At 33.1% G+C, this 26,261-nt stretch overlaps 1 protein-coding gene across 2 annotated transcripts in view; it reads left to right on the top strand.

The window, feature by feature from the left end:
- Window positions 1–26,261, top strand: part of CHL1 (cell adhesion molecule L1 like) — a 197,984-nt gene that overhangs the window by 98,160 nt on the left and 73,563 nt on the right. For both annotated transcript variants that reach the window (XM_021711985.1, XM_021711984.1), the window contains exons 3-5: window positions 13,040–13,220; window positions 18,436–18,541; window positions 20,658–20,845. In XM_021711985.1, the coding sequence (XP_021567660.1) occupies window positions 13,136–13,220; window positions 18,436–18,541; window positions 20,658–20,845 (379 nt within the window). In that variant the 5' untranslated portion in view covers window positions 13,040–13,135. The remainder of the gene's footprint in view (window positions 1–13,039; window positions 13,221–18,435; window positions 18,542–20,657; window positions 20,846–26,261) is intronic.

The following is a 26,261-nucleotide window of genomic DNA, read 5'->3' as shown; positions in this document are numbered from 1 at the left end:
GCTTTTAAGGCGTCCCAGAGATTTTGGTAAGATGTTTCTTCATTTTCATTTGTTTCCAGGTATCTTTTGATCTCCATTTTGATTTCATCATTGATCCAGTAGTTGTTTAGCATCATGCTGTTTAGTGTCCATGTCTTTGTGGGTTTTGGGAGGACCTGGTTGGCGTCAATGTTTATTTTTATTCCACTGTGGTCTGAGAAGGTGCATGGTAGGTTTTCTCTCTTTTTATATTTGCTTATGCCTGATTTATGGCCGAGTATGTGGTCGATCTTGGAATATGTCCCATGCAGTGATGAGTAGAATGTGTATTCTCTGTCTTTGGATGGAGTGTTCTGTAGGTATCAATTAAGTCCATTTGGTCCAGAGTCACATTGAGGTTCCGAATCTCGTTGTTGATTTTTTGTCCCGATAATCTGTCGAGGATTGTGAGTGGGGTATTAAAGTCCCCAGTTATGATTATATTAGAGTCAATATCTTTCTTCAGTTTTCCTAGGAGTTGCTTTGTAAAAGTTTGTACACCTATGTTAGGTGCATATATGTTTAGGATAGATACTTCTTGTTGATGGAGTGAGCCTTTTATCATTATATAGTGGCCCTCTGTATCTTTTTAAATTTTTGGTAGCTTAAATGGTATTTTGTCTGAAATTAGGATCACGACTCCTGCTTTCTTTTGTGTTCCATTCGCCTGGAAATTTGTTTCCCATCCTTTTACTTTGAGTCTGTGCATGTCATTTCTAGTGAGATGGGTCTCTTGAAGGCAGTATATTGTTGCCTGGTGATATTTTATCCATTTTTCCATTCTATGTCTTTTCAGTGGTGCATTTAGTCCATTTACTTTCAGGTTAATTATTGAAATGTGAGAGTTCATCCCTAACATACAGTTCTTTTATAGTTGTTCTTCCACTTGGTTTATTGTCTTTCTTTTGTTTTGGGGGTTGGTTCATATGTATTTTATTCTTTTTCCTGTACTCTTGTGAAAAATGTTGCTCTTTATTTCCCCTTTTCTTCTGTGTTTAGTACTTTCTTAAGTGTTTCATGTAGAGGTGGTTTGGTGGCAGCGTAAGTTCTTAGGGATTGGATATCTGGGAAATATTTTAATTCTCCCTCGCTGATGAAGTTTAATCTGGCAGGGTATTCATGGTTGAAATTGTTTATCTTTTAGGACTTTGAAGATAGGGCTCCAAACTCTCCTAGCCTGCAGGGTTTCTGTAGATAAATCTGCTGCTATTCTAATTGGTTTTCCATGGTAGGTAATCTGACCTTCTTCTCTTGCTGCCTTTAGGATTTTTTCTTTTATGCCTACTTTGTTTAGGTGAATTATTATGTGTCTAGGAGTTGGTTTTCTCATTTGTTGTCTTGCAGGGGTTCTCTGGATCTCTTGTGTTTGAGTTTTTGCATCATTGATTAGATAAGGGAAATTTTCTTGAATGATCTCATGGAAGTTTTGTTCCAATGTGGTCTCTGTCTCTTTTTCTGCCTCAGGCAGACCAATTACTATTAGGTTAGGCCTCTTGAGGTAATCACTCATCTCTTGAAGGTTTTTTTCTGTCTTTTTTGAGCTTGTTTTCTGTGTTCTTGAGAGTTTGGGTTATTTCTATATTTTGGTCCTCAAGTTCTGAGATTCTTTCTTCTGCTTGGGTAATTCTGCTTTCCATGCTTATCAGTTTATTGCTTATTTCATTCACAATATTCTTTATTACTGTTATCTCAGATATCAGCTCCTTTCTAGTTTCTTCTTGAGTCTCCTCAATTCTTTTTAGTCTCTCCATTAATGTCTTGATGTCTAGGGTTGTATTTTGAGACCATTCAGTTGTTTGCATTCCAAAGTCAGTTTTCTCAGTGTCTGCCCTCCCAGGAGTCTGGGGAGGACCCATCTTCTTCTTTTGGTTTTTCTTCATTTATGTAGATTTTTCTCTCTGGTCCCTTAGTGGATCAGGTTCCTGAGTTCTAATCTCCAGCCTCTCTCCTCTGTTTCTGTTGCAGGTAGTTAGCTTGTTGCTTGGAAGGTCTGTGACACCAGTCTCTATTCAGCATAGGGGAGGGGCTTTGTCTCCTGTTAATGACATCACTGAGGCAACCAAGGTGGAGGTTCTACTAGGTGGGTGGGGCGATGCGACTTAAATATGCATTTGGAGAATCTCAGGGATCCATCTATGTAGTGGTCATCTTGCTTCCGAGTCTCTTGAAGTGTTTTTACCTTAAATGTTGCCTGTCAGGGATAGGGAGATGTGTAATCATTAACTTCTTACTCAATATGTTTCTTTTTGTCAATATTTTCTTTTACAGTGGAAATATGTTTATTGTAAAGTAAGCAAAAACAAATTAATTTAAAATGAAATGTTATGATACAAACTGAATACAGTTTTAGAAATATTATTAACATTGGAATCAAAAGACATAAATTATTAAACATATGTATTTATTATACTCCAGAAAAATGGTATCTAACAGGTTATCATGCAAATAAAAAAAAGGTAATCAGTTCAAAATTGCATATAAGCTGATATTATTTTTCTGTGGTTATTTCTTATTTATGGAAAGTGGGAAAAGATATGAATGGTTTAGTGATCTAGGTCAGTGACCCGAGATTCAGCATACATTTTTCTCATAAAAGTGCAAAGGATGATCAATCAACTTTGTCAGCAATAATGCTGACATCAGAGCAGAAGATGAAGCAAAGGGAATTATAAGTTTTTTATAAATTTCTCTTAAGTACCTGGAAATTATACTTGGTATCTTATGGCTTGAAGAGAATAGGATTTTTTTTTTTTGGTAGAATTTGTATGTTGACAAGTTTATCATTCCTACTAACATATCTGAGGCATTCATCTATCTATTGAACTATTTGCAACAATAATACCTATACCTTTTTATGAATTTGAATAAAGAAATTCCACTTAGACAACCTCTGGAATGTGTTTATGTATAAATATTATTTTCTTAATATGCCTCAAATCTCTTTGATCATAGTTGACTTTCTTAATTATATCCCATCTGAAAGTTTTGAATTGATAAGAGAGATCTTTTTGTAAACTATACATTTTGGGAGACAATAAATCTAAAGTTTTTAGTACCACTATGTGTTCTTTACCATTTTAAACCAACATATTATCTTGGATACATTTTCTTCAGAGAGTGGAAAGAAAAACTGTGGGGTCAAAACAGAAAAGACGAAAAAAAAATTAACAGTTATAATACACATAGGGATAGAAAATCAGAGGTGAGATACCCCAAACCATGACTAATCATCTTAATTATGCAGCCTTTTATTCCCTGAAAGAATCTATTAATGTCATGTTCAAGTGCTCAGTATTCACTAGCAGTTAATAGCTATGATGACTGTCCAAGTCATTACAAGATCTTTAAGTGCCTTCTGATGATCAAAGGAAAATAAAACTATATTCAAATACCAATTGTTGGAATTTGTGGTTTAAAACCTTTGAAATGACCTTACATTAAGGTTAATGGTGTATAACTTCCTCAAATTTACAAGAGTATCTTTTCTAACAATGCTTCCATACAAAAAGTTTACAACATATAATAGTTTCTTCATGTTTGCATCCTGACCTAATTCAATTTCTATGTTTTTGTCATTAGGTTCTTCTTGTAGATATTGTTTCCAAGTCTTAGGAAGTTGACAATTTTAGTTCTGCTTAATAAGCTAGCTACCATGTGCCATGTGTCAAGAACAATCACCCTTAGACTGAAGTTGTCTAGGTAAACAAATATTTATTAACCATCAAATGTACACATGTGCTTTTTCATCTGTGTATGCATATGCTTGAATACACACGCACACATCACAGAGTTATACCCTGTATTCTATCACCTTGATGCAGTCCTAACTATTAAACCTTGGAGGCATTATGACAGAAATCTGCAAGAAAGCTTCACTAGATGCTGATGAGATGATGTTCTACCTTAGGATTCAGTTACCCTTTCAAGTGAAGTCAGAGGAAAAAATTATCATTGCAGAAATGAATGAAATCCTAAGCCTGAAGTTCAACAAAACTGTCTGTAGGTTATAGAGTGCCCTTGATTTTTTAATACTCTATTCATGCAAGGGTGCTTGTGTCTGGGCAAACATTTCTAGTGAATCCACCAGTATCTTGAACATCACTTGTTTTACTGGGAAGCATTCTTGTAGCATTCATTATGGTGATTAACAAAGCATCTGATATTTTACATAATAAAGTTACCTGATGTACATGTAATAGCCAATGGTGCTACATTTGATAAGAGATTTAGAAGAGTTTTGATTAAGATTATTTGAATATTAACTAACTATACTTATGAAGTTGATTAAAATTCAGTAGTATCTATATAACTATCACAAAGTCTATGCTGAAGTATTTTAAAGAAGTTTTTAAAAATATAATACTTTGTTTTTGTTGACACTTGTAAGAACATTTAAAACCCATGAATATAGTTAGTCTTAAGTAGACACTTATAAAATTAATGAGATTCATTGAAAGTTCTAGCCTTAATAGAATTATTGCAACAAGCCTAGTAATGTTTAGCTCATTGTTTTATACATTCAAACACATATTTACTTTAATCAGTATTTCAGAAAGTTTAATTTCTGAGTTATCTTTGAATGGATGAGAAAAAAGATAATTCAAAATTTTATCAACATCCTACATTTATGCAGAGTGTATTCGTTTGTGGACATATGTATAAAATTTATTCATTCATTTATTCAGAAAGAAATGTATTGTCTCCCACATTCTAGTCAAGCACAATGAGGATGAATAGAATTTGGTGTCTGCCTAAGAAATCCCCTACAAATAGGTAAACAAGGCAGGTACAAAAATAAAATATGAGCCCTTGTTTATTTTAGTTTTATAAGTAGTGTGCTCATTTGATTAACACAGAAAAGTGGAAAAAGCAGAATAGAATCATCCAAAATTTAGGAATATGTTTTCTAATCAGTTTTCTATCTTTAACTTTTTTAGTCATAATCAAACATTATATAATTTACTCTTATTTTTTTCACTATAAACTTTTTGTTACAGTTAATTTCTATCATCAGTTTCCAGACTCAGTGAGTGCTGTTTATGTTAGTGGTCTATTAATGGAAAACAAGGAAAAGGGCTTTTAACCTAACCACGTTTCCTTTTTTTTTTTTTTAAAGAAAGAAGAATTTAGTGAGAGAACAGAAAAGCTCTCACAGTGGGAGGGGACCTGAAGGGGTTGCACCACATTTGCTTTTTGAAAATGCATTTCCTTGGACTGAGCACTGTTGATATACATAAGGAATAAACAAAGAGGAGATAAGTAGAGGGGACAGTATTTAATAACAGAAGAAAAGGAAAAAGCAAGAATTATTAAAAAATGAATATTCATCTAATTGCTAGGTGGAGATCAATAGCCATTTGTCAAAAGCTGTTATCAGTCTTCTGTGATTTTAGGTGTTGTAAAGTGGAGCTGGGTAATGCAAGCCTAAAAACTAGTTAAGAGGTTGCTTTCTTTAATTTAAAAACTTATTTCCTAAAGTTGAATTTTTGTTATAGTTTAGAAATGTTATATATTATTGCTTTCTCCCATACATTGCAGTTATTTTTAGGTGTCTATCATGCAGATGTCTATCATGCAGTGCAGTTTTAGGTTGACAGCAAAATTGAGCAGAAGATACAGAAATGACCCTTATACCACCAACGTGACATGTGCACAGCTTCCCCATTATCAACCAGAGTGGTACATTTGTTACAATTTATAAAACTACACTGACATATCAATATCACCCCAAACCCACAGTTTGCATTATGATTTATTCTTGATGTATCTATTCTATGGATTTTGACACATGTGTGACATGTACTCACAATTACAGTACCATACAGAGTAGTTTCACTGCCCTAAAAATTCCCTATGCCAGCCGGGCTCAGTGGCTCAGCCTGTAATCCCGCGCCTTTGGGAGACTCAGGTGAGTGGATTGCCTGAGCCCACAGGTCCGAGACCCTCCTGGACAGCGAGACCTCATCTCTACAATAAATCAAACTATCAGCCAGGCGTAGTAGCTCATGCCTGTAATTCCGGCTACTAGTGGAATAATTTGGTGACTATAACCCCTTAAGTTGTGCAAAGTGATTATATGGATTTATATATATGTAGAAATTTGCTAAACTGTACACTTTAGTGCATTTTAATACATCTGTGGTTTTTCTTTAATTTGAAAAATTGTCCCTACATGACCATCACAGGCATATAAGGTGTTTTGTTTTGCTTATAACAAGATAACATTGGGATGTAAGCTCTCCATTTGTGCAGCCAAATGACCTTGATTTTAGTGATTTTTCTTCTTAACTACAAAAAAAATGAATTTGATGTCACTATAGTGTGCTATTTGTGAAGAATTTTAGATGTATAAATAAATAAAGGGGGAAACAAATATACACACACATATTATATTTTCAGATATATTACTGTTCAAACTAAACTATTTCTTTTATTTAAATGAATGGTATTATTAATGATATTGGTTTATCTCACATGATTATTAACTAAAGCTGGCATTTTCTCAATAAGATCAATTTTCTTATAATAAAATTAACATCCCTTTGATCTAGTGTGTACAAAACATGCCAACTCTGCAGGGAGGATGAGTTCTTTTGTCTTGTCACTGAAGTGATATGAAACATGAAAGTGTTTGAGTGGATATGGATATAATGTACAGTATTTCCTTTGTCTTCAGAGGGAAAAGTCATTAAGTTATTTCAGGATTACTGTGTTTATGACACTTGTAAATTGATTTATGGTATTAGCCAAGCAGGTGATTGAACAAAAGCCTTTTAATTTTCTTTATGTTTATCTTTCCTCAGCTTCAGGGTGTTGAGTGATTCGGATCACACTTCAGGCTCATAAAAACGGGCTAGACCTCTTCCCCATAAGACCTGAGTCTCAATCAGAGGAATAGTTTACCCTAGCCTTATAATCACATAAAAAAGGAGTTCCTCACAAGAGACACTTGAGGTCAGAGGGAAGTGAAGGTGACATCCATTCCATCATGAAAATGTCAAATGGCTTTATATAAGACACTTTGCTTGATGCAGCTCAGTGATTCTTAAGCCCTTTCTTTGTGGAGAGAGAAGAAAATTTAAACAATTCCAAGTTATAACACTGTCTCAGACTATTATACAAAGCCATTGACTTATTTTTAAAACTGTAATTTGGATGCCAGTGTCATAATATATCCCTTCCTGTTGGCTATAATAAAAGTTACTGAGCTATTTCAGGCTTCCCGGGTAGAAAAATGTTGCTTAATGATTTTGCATGCATGAAGTTAATTTGTCTCTGGAATTCATAGTGGCCAAAACAACTCAATGCTGTTTCTTAGTAAAGAGGAATGTCAACATAGCACACAGTTTTTAAATGTATACATTCCATTCCTTCTATAACAATGGCAAAATGGGCTGTCACTGACATTTCTGCTTTGTGTAGTTGCTGCCATTAGTGAGAATTTTGAAAATAGTGATCATAAGAGTTGTCTTTTTTTCTTTGAATTTGCCTTGTTGTATTTTATCGTTGGAAATATGACCTGAAACCTGAATAGTTATTGAGAAAAATGTCAAAGATTTGAAAAAATATCACAAAGATAAAAAGCACTATGTCAAACCAGCTGTCTTTGTAGGCTGCTTTTTGTTCATTTACTACACTGGTCAGAATCTACTCCCCTTTAGGTTGAGGTAGAAACTCTTTTATTTTTAAATTCCAGCATATAAATTTGATTAATATTATTTGCAAAAATGAAAATAAAAGTGTTTACTATTCATTAGGACCATTAGAGAACCATAAAGTTAAAGGTTTGATGACACAATTACTGTTAGGTGAAAAAACAAGTGGTTTTTAGGGAATGATCATCATTCAGAATACATTAACAATAGCTTGAGATTGTAAAATAATTTGTTTTAGTGATACACACACACACACACACACACACACACACACACACACACACACACACATAATATAATATATAATATGTCCAAAGTAAGAATTGAGATTTAATTCATCTTTATTCATTTTGCCTTCATTTTGCCTTTCTAGACTCTGTTAATGGCATATAAAAGAACCTCTAGTGGAAACATAATGCAAAATTGGTAAATTAAGGATCAAGTGTGAAAGAAAGATGAAAAGGTATCATGACTATATAGTAACAACTACCAAGATTTAAATAATTGCATAGTAAAAACTGAGCTTACATTTTCTTTAGTTGGTCTTGACTTTCCAAACTATTTAACTAAGAAGGAAAAAACATTGAGTTGTATTGTTTAATTATGCTGAATATACAGAATGTACATACTGATGTTTAGAGAAGCCCCAATTTTCTGAATATTTTTCCAACAGAACAGGTAAGGATAGTTTGGCAGTATTAAGGAATATTTTTTTCTGTTTTTGTTATAAATGTTTGCCAGTGGGCATTCTCATGACTTTATCTACCTTTTGTCCAAAATAATCTCCTTACTGCTGCTGGAATATTTTAGACTGATTTCTGGTTTTTATAGACTAAATTGGTACTGAATATATTTATATTATGAAAATGTCAAAAATATACCTGCAAGTAGAGGGATTAGCATAAAGAACCTCTGCATATATATTGCACAGCATCAACAATATTCATTATTTGAATATAGTCATTATTCATCAGTTTGTTTATCCTATCTCCTCTACATCAATTTGCTATTTCTGCATTGCAAAACACCTAATACAGATTGATTTAATAGAAGAAACATTTATTGTTCCTAAGTCTACTGTTTCTTTAGGAGATTCTGCTAATCTTAGCCAGTCTTGACTGATGCTGACCAGCTGGCTTTTATATCTGTGTTCAGCTTGCTTTGCAGGTCATGTAGGGCTGGCTTGTCTAGGATGCCTGTCCTTTTACATTTAGTAGCTCACTGGCTATTGACCAGGATTACAGGGGTGATGGGTTATGTGTCTTTCAACTTCCATCTTCCATCAGGGTACCCCAGGTTTACTCTCATGATAGCTGAGCAGGGTTTGGGGGGGGAGGGAAGGGGGAGACAGACAGAGAGAGAGAGAGAGAGAGAAAGAGAGAGAGAGATCTAGAGCGAGAGTGAGAGAAAGAGAGAGAGAAAGACAGAAACAGAAATAGAGAGAAAGAAAGATAAAAAAAAGTGCAAAACTCTTGAGGTCTAGGCTTATATCTCATTCTAGTAGTGAATGGTTGACCAGACTCAAGAAGTGAGGAAACAGCTTCTTGGAAGGAGCTGTAAAGTCATATTACAAAGTATGTGGATACAAGGAGGAAAGAAGCAATGTAGTTTTTGTAATCAGTCTACTGCACTCTCCCACTTTTTTTGGAGTATTTTATATCTTTTCACCACTAATTATCTAGAGAATAAACTTTTATTTTGTAAGTTGTTGTGATTTTGTAATTCTAACAGAAGTCACACAAGTTAACCATACTCTTTGGGTCAAAATAATATTAGTAGAGACTATATCCTAATTACCATTAGCAACACGATAACCACCACTGTCACTGCTATTAGTAAATTTTTATTTGTTTTTCTGTACTAATTATATATTACCTCACTTATCCCTCATAAATGTGCCATGGGTCAGCAGCTAGTACATCTCTTTGTAGAGATGAGTGTGAGAGGTTGGTAAACTGCCCAAGGTCACCTAATAAGCAACAACTTTGAACCCAGGTTTACTGACTCTGTTTCCCATGATCTCATTCACTACACATTACTCTTTCCCATTGACTGGTCAGCAGTCCTCAGTAGCTTTGCATTTACCTGGGAGGTCAAACAGAATTGACAGTCTTAGCCAACTCTGTTTTCCATTTGTTAAGGCAGAAGATGAATTTAAGTAAAAGGAGTAAAGTATTTCTAGGCTGTCTACCATTAAGCCCTTTTAAAAACATCAGAGGCCTCATAGAGCCCTCTGATGTTTTATATATATATATATATATATATATATATATATCAGAGACTTTTGTTCTGAAGAATCAAAAAACTGTATTTCCTTGTTGTTATATTGTAGTCCTATGAGATAATCATGTGTGTCCATGTTTAATCTAATGTTGCAAAGCCAATATATTCTTAATTCTTATCCCACTAGTCATACAGAGATGAAGAGGCTGTTAAGAAGGGTCAATTGCATGATATGACACTAAGACATCTATTTTCTTTTTAGATGGCAGGAATGATTTTCTTCTTTCTAAGGATGAGTTAAGTTAGTAGGAAGATTTAACACAGTTTATCCAGTTTCATGCAAATTGATGGATTCTTTTGTGGATCTGAGCTGATATCATTAACACAAGCTATCAGACACCAGCTTGATGTGTCTGAGCCTTAAAAATATTTTCGTATATTTTATTTTGTTCTTCTTTTAGTGTCAGCTGCATCGTGAGTTCTATTAATAACAATTTTTTTTTTGAGGTCTCTCATGAGGAATTCATCTCCTACTCTTTCTAGAAAGATAAATGGGGCCAGGCTCAGTGGCTCAGCCTGTAATCCCAGCACTTTGGGGGGCTGAGGCGAGAGGATTGCCTGAGTCTGCTGGTTTGAGACCAGCCTGGGCAACTTGGTGAGACCTCATCTCTACAATAAAATAAAGATGGGCATGATAGTGCGCATCTGTGGTTCTGTTTACTTGGAAGGCTAGGCAGAATGACGCTGAGGTGGCTGTGAGCGTGCCACTGTACTCCTGCTTGGGTGAAGGAGTGAGACTCCAACTCAAAAAAACAAACAACAGCAAAAAAAAAAGAAAGATAAATGGGAGTATAATTTTATTGCTATCTTAATGTTGCAAAACAGAATTACTAAACAGTGCGCCCTTTATGTGGTCTGACAATGAAATTAAGACCGACTTTTCCTTTTTAATCTGACATATATTTGGAGGCTTTTGTTATCACCTAATGGAGTCTAGCTTGCAGGGGAATCACATTTTTACTTCCAATAATTTTTATATTACAGCCTGGAAACATGCAAATCTCCGGTAAATTGAAGCTAATCTCTGTGGAAGATAAAGTCATATGTAGAATTAGCTGTTTTTTATCTACTGGAAACAGATGATGCCATCAATGTTTGTTATTTCCCTTAATATATAGTCCTCTTTTAAGGCAGAAGTTTGCTATAGCATCCTTTTATGGGAGAGAATGTCTTGGGTCAAGACTATGCACTTAAGACTATTAAAATTCCAAAAGTCAGATAACCATTATTGAATAATTAGTATCTACAAGCAATTTTACTGCAGCAATTAAAGACCATTAAACTCACTAGCTTAAATCAGGAAATTAATTGAAATTGAGACTGTTCTCACTTATTTGACTGTCTAGGTATTTTTATTCCCTATTTCAGGATGATATAAGATATTAACCTGGAAATATGATCTCTTAGTAGCTTCATGGTTTTGAAAGCCTTGCTCCTTACAAATAGATGGCAACTTATCAAACGCATATATGATTTGCCTTTAAGCAATCAGCACTTAATATTAATGGAATTAATATTGAATAATGAATAAATAGATTGCAAGTAAAGACTAATATATAATTACAAACAATGAACTAAGATTACTATTATTACAGTTTCAGAAAAGACTAGGAAAAGAAAAATCCAAAGAACAAGGCATTAATATTTTCCTCAGATTTTTCATCTTATAAATAGCTACATAGTTTAGTGTCTCTCAAGTTTGTACAAATATGTAGAACTCAGAATTAAGGCAGTGTTTTTTTTATAATAAAAGCATTTTTCCTACATTTTATTTTATTGTTTGGACCAAATTATTTCATCAGAAAGTAGTGTCAATTAACATACTGACACATTTGAAAATATTTTAAATCATTAATATAAATTATTTACTATTAGAAAATATTCTGAAGCACACAATGATGATTTGTTTTTTCCATTTTCCATTTTACAGATGGGTCAACTGCGATCATGCAAAGTAGAGTAATGCCATTACTCTATTTAGAACAAAGATTCACAATTTGGGGGGAAAGGGTAGCATTTTGCTTCATGATTAATATAACTTTTTTCAAAGTAGAATATAAATAAGACTCTTAAAATTATAAAACAAAATAACAGCATTAGCTACTACTTTAAACTTGACCAACCTGTACACATATATGAAAGATACTGGTCTATAATCTCTTGAGATACAACTCGAGGTAAAATGATAAAGTCAAAATATTTGGAATCAAATATAAATGTAATGGCTTTCCTGTCTCTGTCTTCATTTTTATTTTCACCAGTTCCAAGTGAACAAAGAGAGCAATTTATTTTTAGGGAAAAAAATAAAATTATATACCTGAAAGATGGATTATCACATTTTGGAGTAGATTGTTGTATTATTATTATTATTATCAAGAATGCATTATAAACAGTATTTAGATGTCTGTTTTTACAATGCTTCAGAAAAACTGAAATTGTAAGAAAAAGTAAAGAAAAATTAAAATTTTAATTATTATTATATTTCTATAAACTTTGAGGTAACAAAACATTCTGCCTAAATGAGAAGTAACTTATGCCTTTATCTTCTGCTTGAACCAAATCCACATACATAAGTTTTAGTTCATATGGCTGGTCCTTGCACGTTTTTCTTTATTTTTCTTTTTTCATATATCTTGCTAGAACTATCTACCTTCTATTAGTGTGAAAACTTTGAAGATGCAAAGTTATTTCACCAGAAAAATTAAAAATGTGATCCTTAATAATTACTCAAATAGAATTAGATGCCTCATATAAAAAATTGAAAAAGAGCCACTTTCTAAATGAAATTAACCAAATGAAGTTATTCTCTTAGCCTATAACACTCATTAGTGTGTAATAGCACGTTTTCCAAGTAAAATTTCCTCTGTTTTATAAATATGATTTATTGGAATAGTTTGTGGTTTACAGTATAGTGTATTTTTACTATTCTTTATTTTATATACCAAAAGGAAAAACTAATTTTATTTATGTGGAATCACTAGAGATGTGATAAAATACTGCCAAAATATTTTTAATTTCTGTCATGTGAACATTTCTGAGTTTATGAACTAATATTTTATACTTTTGTTTGATTGTTTGCTTAGTTTCCAGGTTAACTAAGGTCTCTTCAGCTTTAAATCAAAAGTAAGAGGAGACATTAAGATCGTCATTCTTTCTGAATTGTTTCCTTTTGAAGAGCAATGGAGATACTTTTAAGTGGAAGAAGATTACTCATACTTGTAATTTTGTTAAAATTCTCAACAGCGATTGAAATACCACCCTCAGGTAAAGTGATCATATTCATACCTATTTATAGAATTTCATATTTGCACTTTGATTTTTTTAGTAGAATACTTATGGAGTGAGGAAACGAATTTTCTACCATATTTCTATATATTTTCCAGCAATCTGTTATTAGAATTTATATGTACCTTTTTCAGTTTGGGGGTGGCTAATATGTGGCTCTTGATTATTTTGCAACTCAAGACTTTTTGCCTCTTTTGCAGACTTAGCACATAACAAGAAACATCACCTGTAGACCACTTGACATTTTTTTCATTTGTCTAACATTATCTGCAAGATTATGATACTATAAACAACCTTTTCTTTTATATTCTTAGATTACTTTATTTTTAGAGAGGATTAAGATTCAGAAATTACTGGCATTCAACCAATTCCGATAAAAGGAAATAGAATAAATATTTTCTTTTATAAAATAATTATATATTTTAAAATGAAAACAATGAATTAAGAACATAGCAAATGATTTTACAACTAAAAGTGTAAGATGATATCATCTCTCAAAATCTAGAGCATTTATAGTATAAATTTATATTAAGAGGCTAGTACTGTCATGAAAATATATATTTTCACAAATGTTGGTAAAAATAGATGCAGATTATTAATCATTGTAAGTCAATTTGAACAAGTTTTAGTAATTAATAGTTCAGAACTAGTACATCAGTAGGATACAGTGAGCACACTGTGGTCCCAGCTACTTTTGCTTGAGCCCAGGAGTTCGAGGTTATAATGTACTTTCATTGCACCTGCAAATAGCCACTATACTCCAGCCTGGACAGTGTCACAAGACCTAGTCTCTAAACTTTCTTTTAAATACAACTGCAAACATAATTTATGTAAAACCATATCAAGTCTGTAATGTAGAGTTTTGGGAAATTTTTCTTGTGTTATAAGCGTATAGGATCTAAAAGATTCCTGAGAGTTTATTAGGAAATTTTTATTCATGTACTTCAAATATAATTCCTATTCTGTCTTCCACATGTAATTTGAAGGGTTATAATATTGGAGGCATTGATTGTTTATTAGAATCTTAACATTGGAAATGATATCTGTATATCATCTAAATTCTAAAGAAAGAATCTTGACCTTAGAAAATTTGATGTGTGTTTGGGAAGTGCTAACATTGAACTGAAACTTGCCTTCTGAGGTACTCAGACAGACTGTATATGAAAAGAAAATAACTCTCTAAATGTACAATATCATTTATAATAAAACCATTTCTGAAAACCCTTTTACATTACCTTATGTGTCGTTTTACATCACACACTTTTAGAAGTCCTGCCCTTCAATGTAAGAATCATTTCTCTCTATCCTTAATAGATGAGGAAGCCTGTTTCAATATTCCTATTTCTAAAGAAATTCTGCTTACCTGTCTAACAGATACACAGATTTAAAATTTTCTTTATATTGAGCTAACATCTTTCGGCCTACATACAATACATTAGATTTCATCACTGACCAGCTTCGTTATAGAAATTCTGGTCAAGAGACTGTAGTTCCTTCATCTTTAGTGGATTCTTGGGGTTTGGGTATGCAATGCCACGCTAAGAGCAAGATTCTTAGTGATCCTATGGAAAAAGGGTCAATAATTTTACATTTTCTTTCCCATAACAACAAAAATGCCATTGAGATTCCTGATTCATAATCCTGACCATATTCTCCGACATATACATATACTCTCCATCATTTTTCACTTTGTATATCAGTAGTGAAGGATGTGAAATGTATTAATTCGTGGCACACGTTTTTATTCTGGTTGTCTCAGTGACTTATGCATTTTCATGCTGTAATGTCCTTAGACAACAATTGTTATAAAATATTAATGACATGTTTTCAGAACAACTGAATATTATTCATTTACTTCAGTCCTCTAGAGTACTTTCCAGTAAATGTAACTAAGGCAGGTATCCAATTTGAATGTCAACGAGTATAGTGTCTCCATAATTGGCCTAATTATAGAGGAAAAGATTTATAATGTAGAATATATATTCTTATAAACACCCACAGGTTATTAGCTCCATTCCCTGAATAATTAGTTATTGCTGAGCCTTTACAACCTTAGCAAATTTAAGAAAGAATAATGTTCTAATAAACAAGTTGTTTGCAAGTTATTAGCCAATATCTTAGGGATTGTTGCTATTGTGCATCATCCCTCACCGTTTATGCTGTAATAAAATTTAAGTGATATGAATTTTCAATAAGCTCAAGACTTGCTCTACTTAGAAATAGAAGAAATCAGATATAAGGTGAATGTCACTAAAGATGTGAATGTTTTTTGCATGTTACTAAAATGTTTATAAATTTCTAAAGATAAATACTGAGCTTGAACTAATATTCATATGCTAGTAAAACTCATTTATCAATTTTATTAAGCAAAAGTAAAAACTAAAATAAAATATTAGAATGAGAAAGGTCATTGAGTTATTCTAGGCTGGCTATCAATGCTCAAAATGTGGTTTGTGGACCTCTTAGAGTCCCAGGGGTACTTTCAGATGGTCCATGAGATTAAACTGTTTTCATACTTATTCTATGTTATTTTTCCATTTTCACTGTATTCTCTTTGCACTAATGATACAAAAGCAAGGACAGTAAAGTGCTGCTGCCTAATACAGATTAAGATAATGGTACTCAACTGTACTCATATGCAAGGTATTCTCAATGACCAGACACTGTATAAAAATTCCAAAACAAAACAAAACCAGTTTTCATAAGATCATGACTGTTGAAGCAATTAAAAACATTGTTAATTATATTAATATTGAGGTGAACTGGGAAGTAGACAAAATAATTTTGCCTTGTATCAAAGCATGGTGGTTATCTCTATTCCTTCATTGTATCATTGCTTGAGTACCAAGCTGGACACCATGTGTACTTGAAAGTAATGACTGACAAACAAATTGTGTTTGCTCAGATGGGTATAAGGCAAATATTTTCCTGAAGGTGAACCAAGTGAACCCGTACTTCAAGATAAACAATTGACATTAATGTTGTCATTGATTAAATTTGAGGGTTTAAGAAAAAAATCAAAATTGTGGAATATGTATATCCTGCACTGTGAACTTGAGAGTTTCCTAACATTTAAGACTCTGACTAGATCAGTAGTGGTATTGACAAGTGTAAAATTTTAGTATTATATAATGAAATGTGTCAATGTTTGGAAGATCTGCATAACTCAGTAAACCAATATTATTTCCAAATGACCACAGCATGATGTTAAAAAATTATGCATGGAATGAAAAAAATCAGTAAAATAGCTTAATGTCATAGAATATGAAAAATTTACAGATTTCAGATTCCACATTACAGCCGGGCTCGGTGGCTCAGCCTGTAATCCCGCGCTTTGGGAGACTGAGGTGAGTGGATTGCCTGAGCCCGCGGCTTCGAGACCCACCTGGGCAACTTGGTGAGACCTCATCTCTACAATAAATCAAAAAATTAGCTGGGCGTGGTAGCGCGTGCCTGTAGTTCCAGCTACTTGGAAGGTTGAGGTGGAAGGATCACCGGAGCTCAGCAGGTCGAGGCTGTGGTGGCCGGGAGCGTGCCACTGCACTCCAGTCTGGGTGACAGGGTGAAACTTCAACTGAAAACCAAACCAAACAAAACAGATTCCACATTACAATAAACCTTTAATAAATTGCCACTTGCTGAGTTTGGTGGACTGTTCAAGAAAAATGTCCACAACCATCAGAAATGACTAAACTATTTATCATCCTTTTTCAACCACATATCTGTATAAGGCTGAATTTTGTTCTTATCTTTGAACAAGTCAACCTATTGCAGCAGATTTAACAGAGAAACAGGTATGAGAATTCAAGTGCTTTCTCTTAAGAAATTATAGAAATGTTCAATAATATAAAATCATGCCATCCTTCTAACTATATTTAGTATTTTCATAAATGTGATTTATTTTGACATATGATAGTATTATTTTAAATGGATGAATAAGTAAATATTTGTAAAGATTTTTATTTCTATTATAGTAAGCATTGTTAGACATAATTCACATAAATACAAACTTTGTGGGATTTCTTGTAATTTTTAAGAATATAGGGGAGTCCTAAAAGAAACCAAAGTGTGTAAAAACAACTTATCTAGGCTGAATTCTTAATATTACAAATGAGAAAACAGAGAGTAGCTCAGGGCCTGGTCCAATGTCATAAGTTTTATGGTCCTGTTTGTAACTCTACCATAAAATATTACTCATTTAAATCAGGTCTGTGCCTGTTTGCAAATTGCTTTTCTCAAAACATATCTGCCAAAGACAAGTCCTTGCTGCTGAATAGTTTGCATTTCTTTCTGAATTTGTCCCTTTATTCAAGGTTCTAAGAACTGTACTAAAATAGAAATGTCTCCATTTGAAATATTGAGTCATGATCTGTGTCCTATTTCAAAACTTGACTAAGATTGCATTTTCAGCCTTAGTACATTTACTTTATATTCACAATTCTCAGAAATGTGGTCTAACTGTTTCATTACATGGGAGGCAAAGTTATTTCTTACTTTTTAAAATTTTATTTTTCCTGAACATTACTTTACAAACAAACACTAACATAGTGTGTCACAAGAGGAGGGGATATGTGAATATAAAGAATCTACTAACAACAAAAGAATACATTTTGTATTAGCTACTATTTCATGATAATGGTTGTTGGCAGGCTAAGTTATCTAAGGAAACAAAGTCTCAAGTTCTCAGTAGATGAGTGGGAAAAAGATATAAAAGGAAAAATTCTAAGTGAGAAATGATAAATACCAAATACACTTATGGAAAAAATATTTATTAACAAAAAATGTAGATCAAAATGCAGAGAATGAGGGATTGTATTTTTCTTTGTAACTGGTAAAAAAAGTATTTTATAATTTTTAAATGCTAGTGCTTAGTAGTGACAAAAATATGAAGAACCACTTTACTTCACTGTTGTGATGGTGAAACAATTTTTCTTCTGCTTTAAATATTGTTACCTTGCTCTGGGTTTAAGTAAAATTAATATATATGGCAACATAAAATGATGGCAGTGAAATTTATTCTTTAGAAGTAAATACATGTTGAAAAAGGAAGTCAGATTTGTTCTGATTTTCACTTTTGTATCATCCTTTCACTTATTGGTATAGAAAGGGTGTTTAAAATGTTTCTGTTATAACTAAATTAATCTTGCCCAGTTTGTGAATAGCGTGTTTTTTATATATGTTTTAAAATATTTAGTTCAACAGGTTCCAACAATCATAAAACAGTCAAAAGTGCAAGTTGCCTTTCCCTTTGATGAGTATTTTCAAATTGAATGTGAAGCTAAAGGAAATCCCGACCCAATGTGAGTATTCTTCCAAATTAATCTACTCTTTACATGTGTGCTGTTCTTTGTGGTATTTTAAAATTTGACCATCATAAGCTTGTTGGACTATAGATCTACACTTGACTGAAGCAAAGGGTTTACAAATGAACATTAGCTTTGTCTGTAAAAACAAAGTTTGGTTACTTTGCGTATGTTCTTCTGCCAGCTGAATTTATTTTAAACATAAACTAAGGTGTCTTATACTAAAACTTAGAGTAGTCTTTGGTACAGCAGAAATATTCAACAAATTCCTTGCTTAATGAATAAACAAGGTAACTAAAAACTAGAAGATTCTGTATCTTTATTCTGTCCGGTGAAAGGTAATATTTACTACATCAAAGTTAGCACATTTATAAATAATATTCTATATATATTTATTATTGCATGTCTATAAATTTGACCCCGTGAATAGGCTACTTGATTTTTAAAATTGTCATAGAAATATTGTCATCTCAAATGACTGAATATTATCTACATGGTACACTACTATCTAGTATTGTTTGTTAGTTAATAATTGCTATTCTATGTGATCATAATCACTGATGAGCTTTTTCAAAACGCCTTCCATGTTTTGGGAGGGATAAAAAATTGTGTATGTATTGAAAGTGAGAATAGAGAAGCTATAGGAAGAATTTCTAATATTTAAATTCTGGGTAATTCTAAATGGGAAGCAAAGATGCATCTTTGTATTGTTCTGCATAGTAATTTCATATTTATTAAGAAGATATATATTTAATGAAAATTTATTATTTTAAATTATGACTGACGTTGTTGCCTGATAATTTCATACTTTAAAAATCATCATTAATTAGTTAACATGCTAAATTATCATTATTTCCATATTTTGCCAAATTGATTATATCCTGCAATATACATAAATATAGATAGAATTAAAATGAAATGAAGAAATTTATTCAATAGATGTGAATATGTTGATCAATTTCATGATATGTTAATTCCAACTAACAATTATTATGTCAAAAGATAGTACAATACATTTATCACTAGTAAAACATGAAACACAGAGAAAGAGTGTAAAAGAAGTTAGGGGAGTGGTTACGCAGGCATATTCCTATTGAAAATATGTGTACAATGAAGATTTGCTATTCCTATTGGAAGAATAATCATAGATTGATTAGAATGACAATGTGCTGACATGAAATACACCCAAATTTATGTGGGTAATTCTTATATAAAATGCTGAATGAAATCTAATTAAGAAGTCATTATTTGTCTATAAATTGTTTTATCAGTCTAGGTAAAAATTTTAAAATACTTTTTAAATCATTGTTCATAGAACTTGACACTTCAGCATCATGTAGTTGGAATTCAACTTTCTGTATTTTTTTTCTGGAATGCAGTTATGCAGCATTTATCAAAAATTATAGCAGTTATCTTCATTATTATTCTATTGGTCTCATTTCTAAAAAATTAGCATAAAAATATTTGGACAGGACCAAATATAAATATGTAGAGTTGTTTATCACAGTATTGTTCATAAAATGAAAAACAATTGAAATGGTTAAAAGTAATTAAAACAGTAACCATATGACAAAAGATAATGTCATAAAAATTGTCCTTAGTAGCATTATAACTGAAAAAATTAAACTGCAAAATTATATATTCGGTGTGGCTTCAAATGTGTGACAAATAAGTCTAAAAATACTGGTAGGAAATGTGAGCAAATTTAATAGTGCTTGGCTTGTGTGTTTTTGGATTTTGAGTGAGTTATTTTCATGCATACACAAACAGAAATGGTATATATTATATTTATCGGAGTCTCCAAAATATTGGCGATAATTCTGCATTAGCTTTCTAATTGGAAAAACCACAAAACAGCTTTAATTTAAAAAGAATAAAAATAAAAGTCACCTTCAATTTTATTCTGTCACTTGTCAAGGCTTTTTATGAATTTAAGATTTCTCATATTCTTCTGAGACTTTCATTTGTACTCTATTATATTACATTATTACATATTCTATTTTTCCATAAAATGCCTTGATTTTGCCATTTTTATTTAGCTGTTTATAAATACTTTAAAATTAAGAAATATGTTGTGATTTTCAGGATTATTAAGTTTAGTTTTATTTTATAGATTTACATGGACTAAGGATGACAAGATTTTTGATCTCTCTGACCCTCGGATAATTATATCTAATAATTCAGGAACATTCAAGATCCCAAATGAAGGGCACATATCTCACTTTCAGGGGAAATACCGCTGCTTTGCTTCTAATAAACTGGGAATGGCTATGTCAGAAGAAATAGAATTTATAGTTCCAAGTAAGTATTACAATGGAAATTTCATCTTACAAATATTTTAGCAAAGTGTTAAATAGGAGTAATATTGGACTATAATGAAGTAAAGTATTATTATTAATTTAATTAACTTATATATTTTATATTTCATTTTTAAGCAAACTGTTCCTCCAGGTTTTCTTTTCTTTTCTTTTCTTTTTTTTTTGAGACTTAGTCTCCCTGTGTTGCCCAGGCTAGAGTGCAATGGTAGATTTCAACTCACTGCAGCCTTAAACCCCAGGGATAAATTAATCCTCCAACTACACCTACTGAAGCAGCCAGAACCACAGACCACAGGTGCACACCACCATACTTGGCTAATTTTTCTAAAATTATTTGTAATATTGCTATGCTGTCCAAACTGGTCTCAAACTCCTGGCCTCAAGTAATTATCTTGCCTCGGCCTCCCAAAATGCGGAGATTACATATGTGAGCCACTGTGCTCAGCCGTCTTCAGGTCTTGATTCTTAAAACTGGAGGATGACTTTAGAAAGTAGCATGATTGTTCTGTGTTTCAATAAACTTATATCTAACATGTTGAAAAATAATATCTACTTTGCCTTATGTAGTGAACATTAAGTTAAATACATTATTAGCTAGATTCGGCTAAATTATTGTGCAATAATAGATAATCTCAAAGCCCTTTTGTCAGTACAGAGTTATTTCTTGATAACGCAGTTTGCTGTGAGTCTGACAACTCTTCAGGGCAACTGTTTTCCATGCAGCCTTGTTGGTGATCTAAGCTAATGAAGACACCGTCACCCCGTGGTCACATCGTGTGAAATACTCTTGGTCAAAGAGTCTGGGTCAGAGAGCATGAAAAATTGTGTACAGGCTCTCAAATGCTTCCAATGAGAAGTTACACAGACTTCTTCTTTATTTTTTTGAGTTGGAGTCTCACTGTGTCGCCCAGACTGGAGTGCAGCGGCCGCTCCCGGCCACCGCAGCCTCGACCTGCTGGGCTCCGGCCATCCTTCCGCCTCAGCCTTCCAAGGAGCTGGAACTACAGGCGCGCGCTGACTTTTGATTTATTGTAGAGATCAGATCTCACCAAGTTGCCCGGGCGGGTCTTGAACCCACGGGCTCGGGCAGTCCACTCACCTCGGCCTCCCAAAGCGCGAGATTACAGGCTGAGCCACCGAGCCCGGCTACAGGCAACTTCTATTCACATTTTGATAAGTGGGGCAAAGTAAGTTGCATAGCCTCGCCTAACATCAGTAATATAAGTATCTATTAGGGGAGGAGAACCAGCTTTTGCTAATGTCTACCATAAATAAAAATTATAGAGAACTGTAGGCCACTGTCCATGCTATTATAGATTCATTTATCAATAATCGTCACTAAGAGTAGATTATTATTAGCATATTTGGCCTATGAGCATGGGATATCTGATGATCACTTTCTACATTTGGTTATTTATTTTTCTTGTTCTTGAAGTATTCAACAATACACAATTTTAGCTAAAGGTTCCACAGTGTAAACTCTTAAGTCTAAAACTGTCAGTTGGCTTCTATTTGGCACTTTTATTTTCATTCAGAATCCTAGATATTGAAGGAATTCAAAGAAAGATGTAGACCTTGCAGAATATGAGCATTTGACTTTCAGGGGACAATGTCCACAAACTTCCCCAAAACAAATAATGAAGAATCTATTTCCCAGAAGTTCACAGAGAACATTGTATTTAAAATGTTCTTATGTCCTTGTACAATTCTAGAAGAGGGAGTACATGTCAAATTTAAAATCACAAAGTGTGCATCTTAAAATTTATAGAATAGCCGGGTTTGGTGGCTCAGCCTGTAATCCCGCGCCTTTGGGAGGCTGAGGTGAGTGAATTACCTAAGCCCGCGGGTTCGAGACCCGCCTGGGCAGGCGAGACCTCATCTCTACAGTAAATCAAAAAAATTAGCTGGGCATGGTAGTGTGCCCCTGTAGTTCCAGCTACTTGGAAGGCTGAGGCGGAAGGATCGCCGGAGCCCAGCAGGGTGAGGCTGCGGTGGCCGGGAGCCGCCACTGCACTCCAGTCTGGGTGACAGTGAGACTCCAACTCAAAAAAAAAAAAAAAAAAAAATTTATAGAATAATTACATTAGAAGTGGAGGAAAAATGATTATTATCAAATTATGTGCTACGTGAAACAAGAAGAAAAAAACAAGAAAGGAGAGACAGAGAGAAAGGAAGACAAGTGAAAAGAAACATATAAATAAATCCAAATATATTGCAAATCAAAGATTAGGAAAAGCAAATACAATAAATGCTTCAAGTTAATAAATAGCTACAAGCTATTTACAACATGATACGTCGATCTAAATCATAAAGATACAGAATTGTTGAAATTGAAAAGATAGAAAGGATATTCTGAATATATGCCACCCTAAGGAACATAGGTATGACTATATGAATATCAGTAAAATAGGATTTATTTTTAAAAGCCCTTCTGGAGATTAATTCACTAAGAATCTATAACATTAAAATTAATAAAGCTAAAATAGAACTAACAAGAGATAAACAAATGTATCACAATAGTGAGCAATATTAACTATTTTAATATTAGCAATTTTAATTATTTGGTAACTCAAGGAAAGAAAAACACCAGTAAGCACATAGAAAATTTACAGAGCCCAATTATAAGCTCCAGCTAATGAAAATATATAGAATATTGCAATTAAAACTGTGGAATGAATTTTTTTCATGTCTCAGGAAAAAAAGTTATGTTTGATGATATATTGGGCTGTGAAAAAATATGATCAAAATGAAATTAATTTAGAAATCAGTAATTTTCCAAAAAACTAAAAAATATCTTATATCTTTAAAATGAATAAAAATATTGTGAAGTAAACTATGGGTTAAAAATGGCAAAGGAAGAATAAAATATATTTTGTCGTGATGATAGTGAAAATTCTACATAACAAAATATACTTGACGTAACAAAAACCTTATTTAGAATATTTTTTGTCTTAAAAACAAATATTAAAAAGCAGAAAGGATAAAAATTAATGCTCTTACATGGTTAGGTAACATAATTTTAAGGTAAAAATTAATGGGCTAATTGAAGGTTATAGAATAAATTCAAGCAAAGGGAGATAATAGTATAAAAGAAGACAATAAATCCAACAAAGTGATATATAATCTTTATAGTGAAAATTGTACATATTTATTTTTAAAAGGTGAAAAGATCTAGAAAATAGAACATAAATAAATCATTTTTACTGATTGGAAGATTCAATAAAGTTAAAATGTTAATTTTCTATCTTTTTTCAGATTAGAAAATATAGTTTATTTAGAAAGTAATTCGGAGAGAGAGAAAGAGGAGATTTACCTCCCCAAGGTAGGAGAGGGGGCCAAAAACCAGGAAACATGGCCTGACCATAGCTCAAAGAGCACATGGTCACACCATAGCTTAGCAAGGCAAGGGCCAAAATGTTAATTCTCAATGGAGTGGTATATAAGGGATTGGTAGTAGTGGGACACTGCCAGAGGAGAGTAGGGGGACACAAAATATCAATAAGGGTATGTAATTCTAAACCAGGCAGAATGGGGACCATTGGGAGGCCTGAACTTCACCTGTACACTAACCAGTTATATACCTAATCCTGAATTTTACACCATATCTTTAAAATAAAATAATAACAACAATAATAATAATAAAGAAAAAGCTAGTCAGAAGATATTATAAACAGCTTTATACTAATGTATATATTAACAAAGATGGAATGGAAAAATCAATTGTACTGATCTTTTCTTTTTTTCCTCTCTTTTTAAATTCTTGATGAAAAATCAGTTTCCATGAACAGGCTTTTTTGGTTTGTAAATTTTTTATTTTGAAGATGTAGAATACAGTTCAGTGTTTGGTATACAAATGTTTATTATGCAGGTACTCTTGTTGATGAGATGTAACTCCCCCCCGCCCCCGCCCCAGGCAGCCCTGGTAGTTTCCAACTATTGCCAATCCCTTTCTTATAGTATTATAATAACTGTTCAAGGTCTGCTTATGAGTGAGACACATGTGGTACTCAGTTCTTTGTTTCTGTGATAGATCACTCAGTATTATGGACTCTGAGTCCATCCAAGTTGCCGTGAAGTTCATAATTTTGTCCTACTTTATGGATGCATAATAGTCCATCATATATATTTACCACATTTTTAAAAATTCAGTCCTCTTTCGATGGGCAGCATGGTTGGTCCCATGTTTTTGATATTATAAATAATGTTGCAATAATATGCATGTGCAGATATCTTTTTCATGGAGTGATTTGAATTCCTCTGGGTGTATTTCCAGCAGGTGGATTGCGGGGTCATAAGGAAGGTCGATTTTTAGGTCTTTCAGGAATTGCCAAACTTTTTTCCACAGAGGTTACACTAGTTCACCCTTCCACCAACGGTGTAGAAGTGTTCCCTTTTCCCCGCAACCTCTCTAGCATCTGTTGTTTTTTGAGTTATTGATGATGACCATCCTGATTGGAGTTAGGTGATATCTCAGTATAGTTTTAATTTTCATTTCTCTGATGATTAATGAGTCTGAACATTTTTGCATGTATTCGTTGGCTTCTCGTATGCCTTCCTTTGAGAAGTGTCTATTCATATCTTTTGCCTGCTTTGTAATAGAGCTGTTTGTTTTTTCTTTTCAGCACGTTTGAGTTCCTTGTAGATCTTAGATGTTAGATCTTTTTCAGTTATACAGTTGGAATTTTTTTTTTCTCAGACTGTGGGCTGTCTCCCCGCTCTCTTAATGGTTTCTTTGGTTTTGAAGAAGCTTGTCAGTTTGATGAGATCCCATTTGTTTAGCTCATCTCTTATGGCATGGGCACTTGGGGTTTTGATCAGGAATTGCTTGCCAGTTTCAATTTCCATAAGGATGTGTGTCTTCTGCATATTCTAGGGTTCTTACAGTTTGAAGTTTTATGTTTAGGTCTTTGATGCATTTAGACTTTCAGAGTTGATTTTTGTGTATGGTGATAGGTAGGGGTCATGTTTTAATCTTCTGCATGTGATCAGCCAGTTTTCCAGCACTATTTTACTGGATTAGTTCTCTTCTCCCCAGTGGTTGATGGCAGAGACTTTGTTGAAGATGAGTCTGTTGAGAAACTGAGGTTTTGCTTCCGGAATCTCTATCTTGTTCATTGGTCTATATGCCTGTTCTTATACCAATACCAGGCTGTTTTGATTATCGTAGCTTTATAATAAAGTTTAAAATCTGGGAGTGTGCTATCGCCCACTTTGTTGTTTTTGCTAAGGATTGTTTTGGCTATTCATGGTCATTTATATTTCCATATGAATTCCTGTATTGTCATTTTCAGGTTTGAAAAGAATGCTGCTGGTAATTTAATGGGTATCTCATTAAATGTGTAAATTGCCTTTGGTAGGATGGACATCTTAATAATGTTCATTCTTCCAATCCATGAGCA

The sequence above is a fragment of the Carlito syrichta genome, unplaced genomic scaffold (assembly GCF_000164805.1).
Source record: "Carlito syrichta isolate Samal-C Ts95f unplaced genomic scaffold, Tarsius_syrichta-2.0.1 Scaffold302985, whole genome shotgun sequence".
Lineage (NCBI taxonomy): Eukaryota > Metazoa > Chordata > Mammalia > Primates > Tarsiidae > Carlito > Carlito syrichta.
Note: the sequence above shows the minus strand (reverse complement) of the source record. Positions and strands in the feature narration are given on the sequence as shown.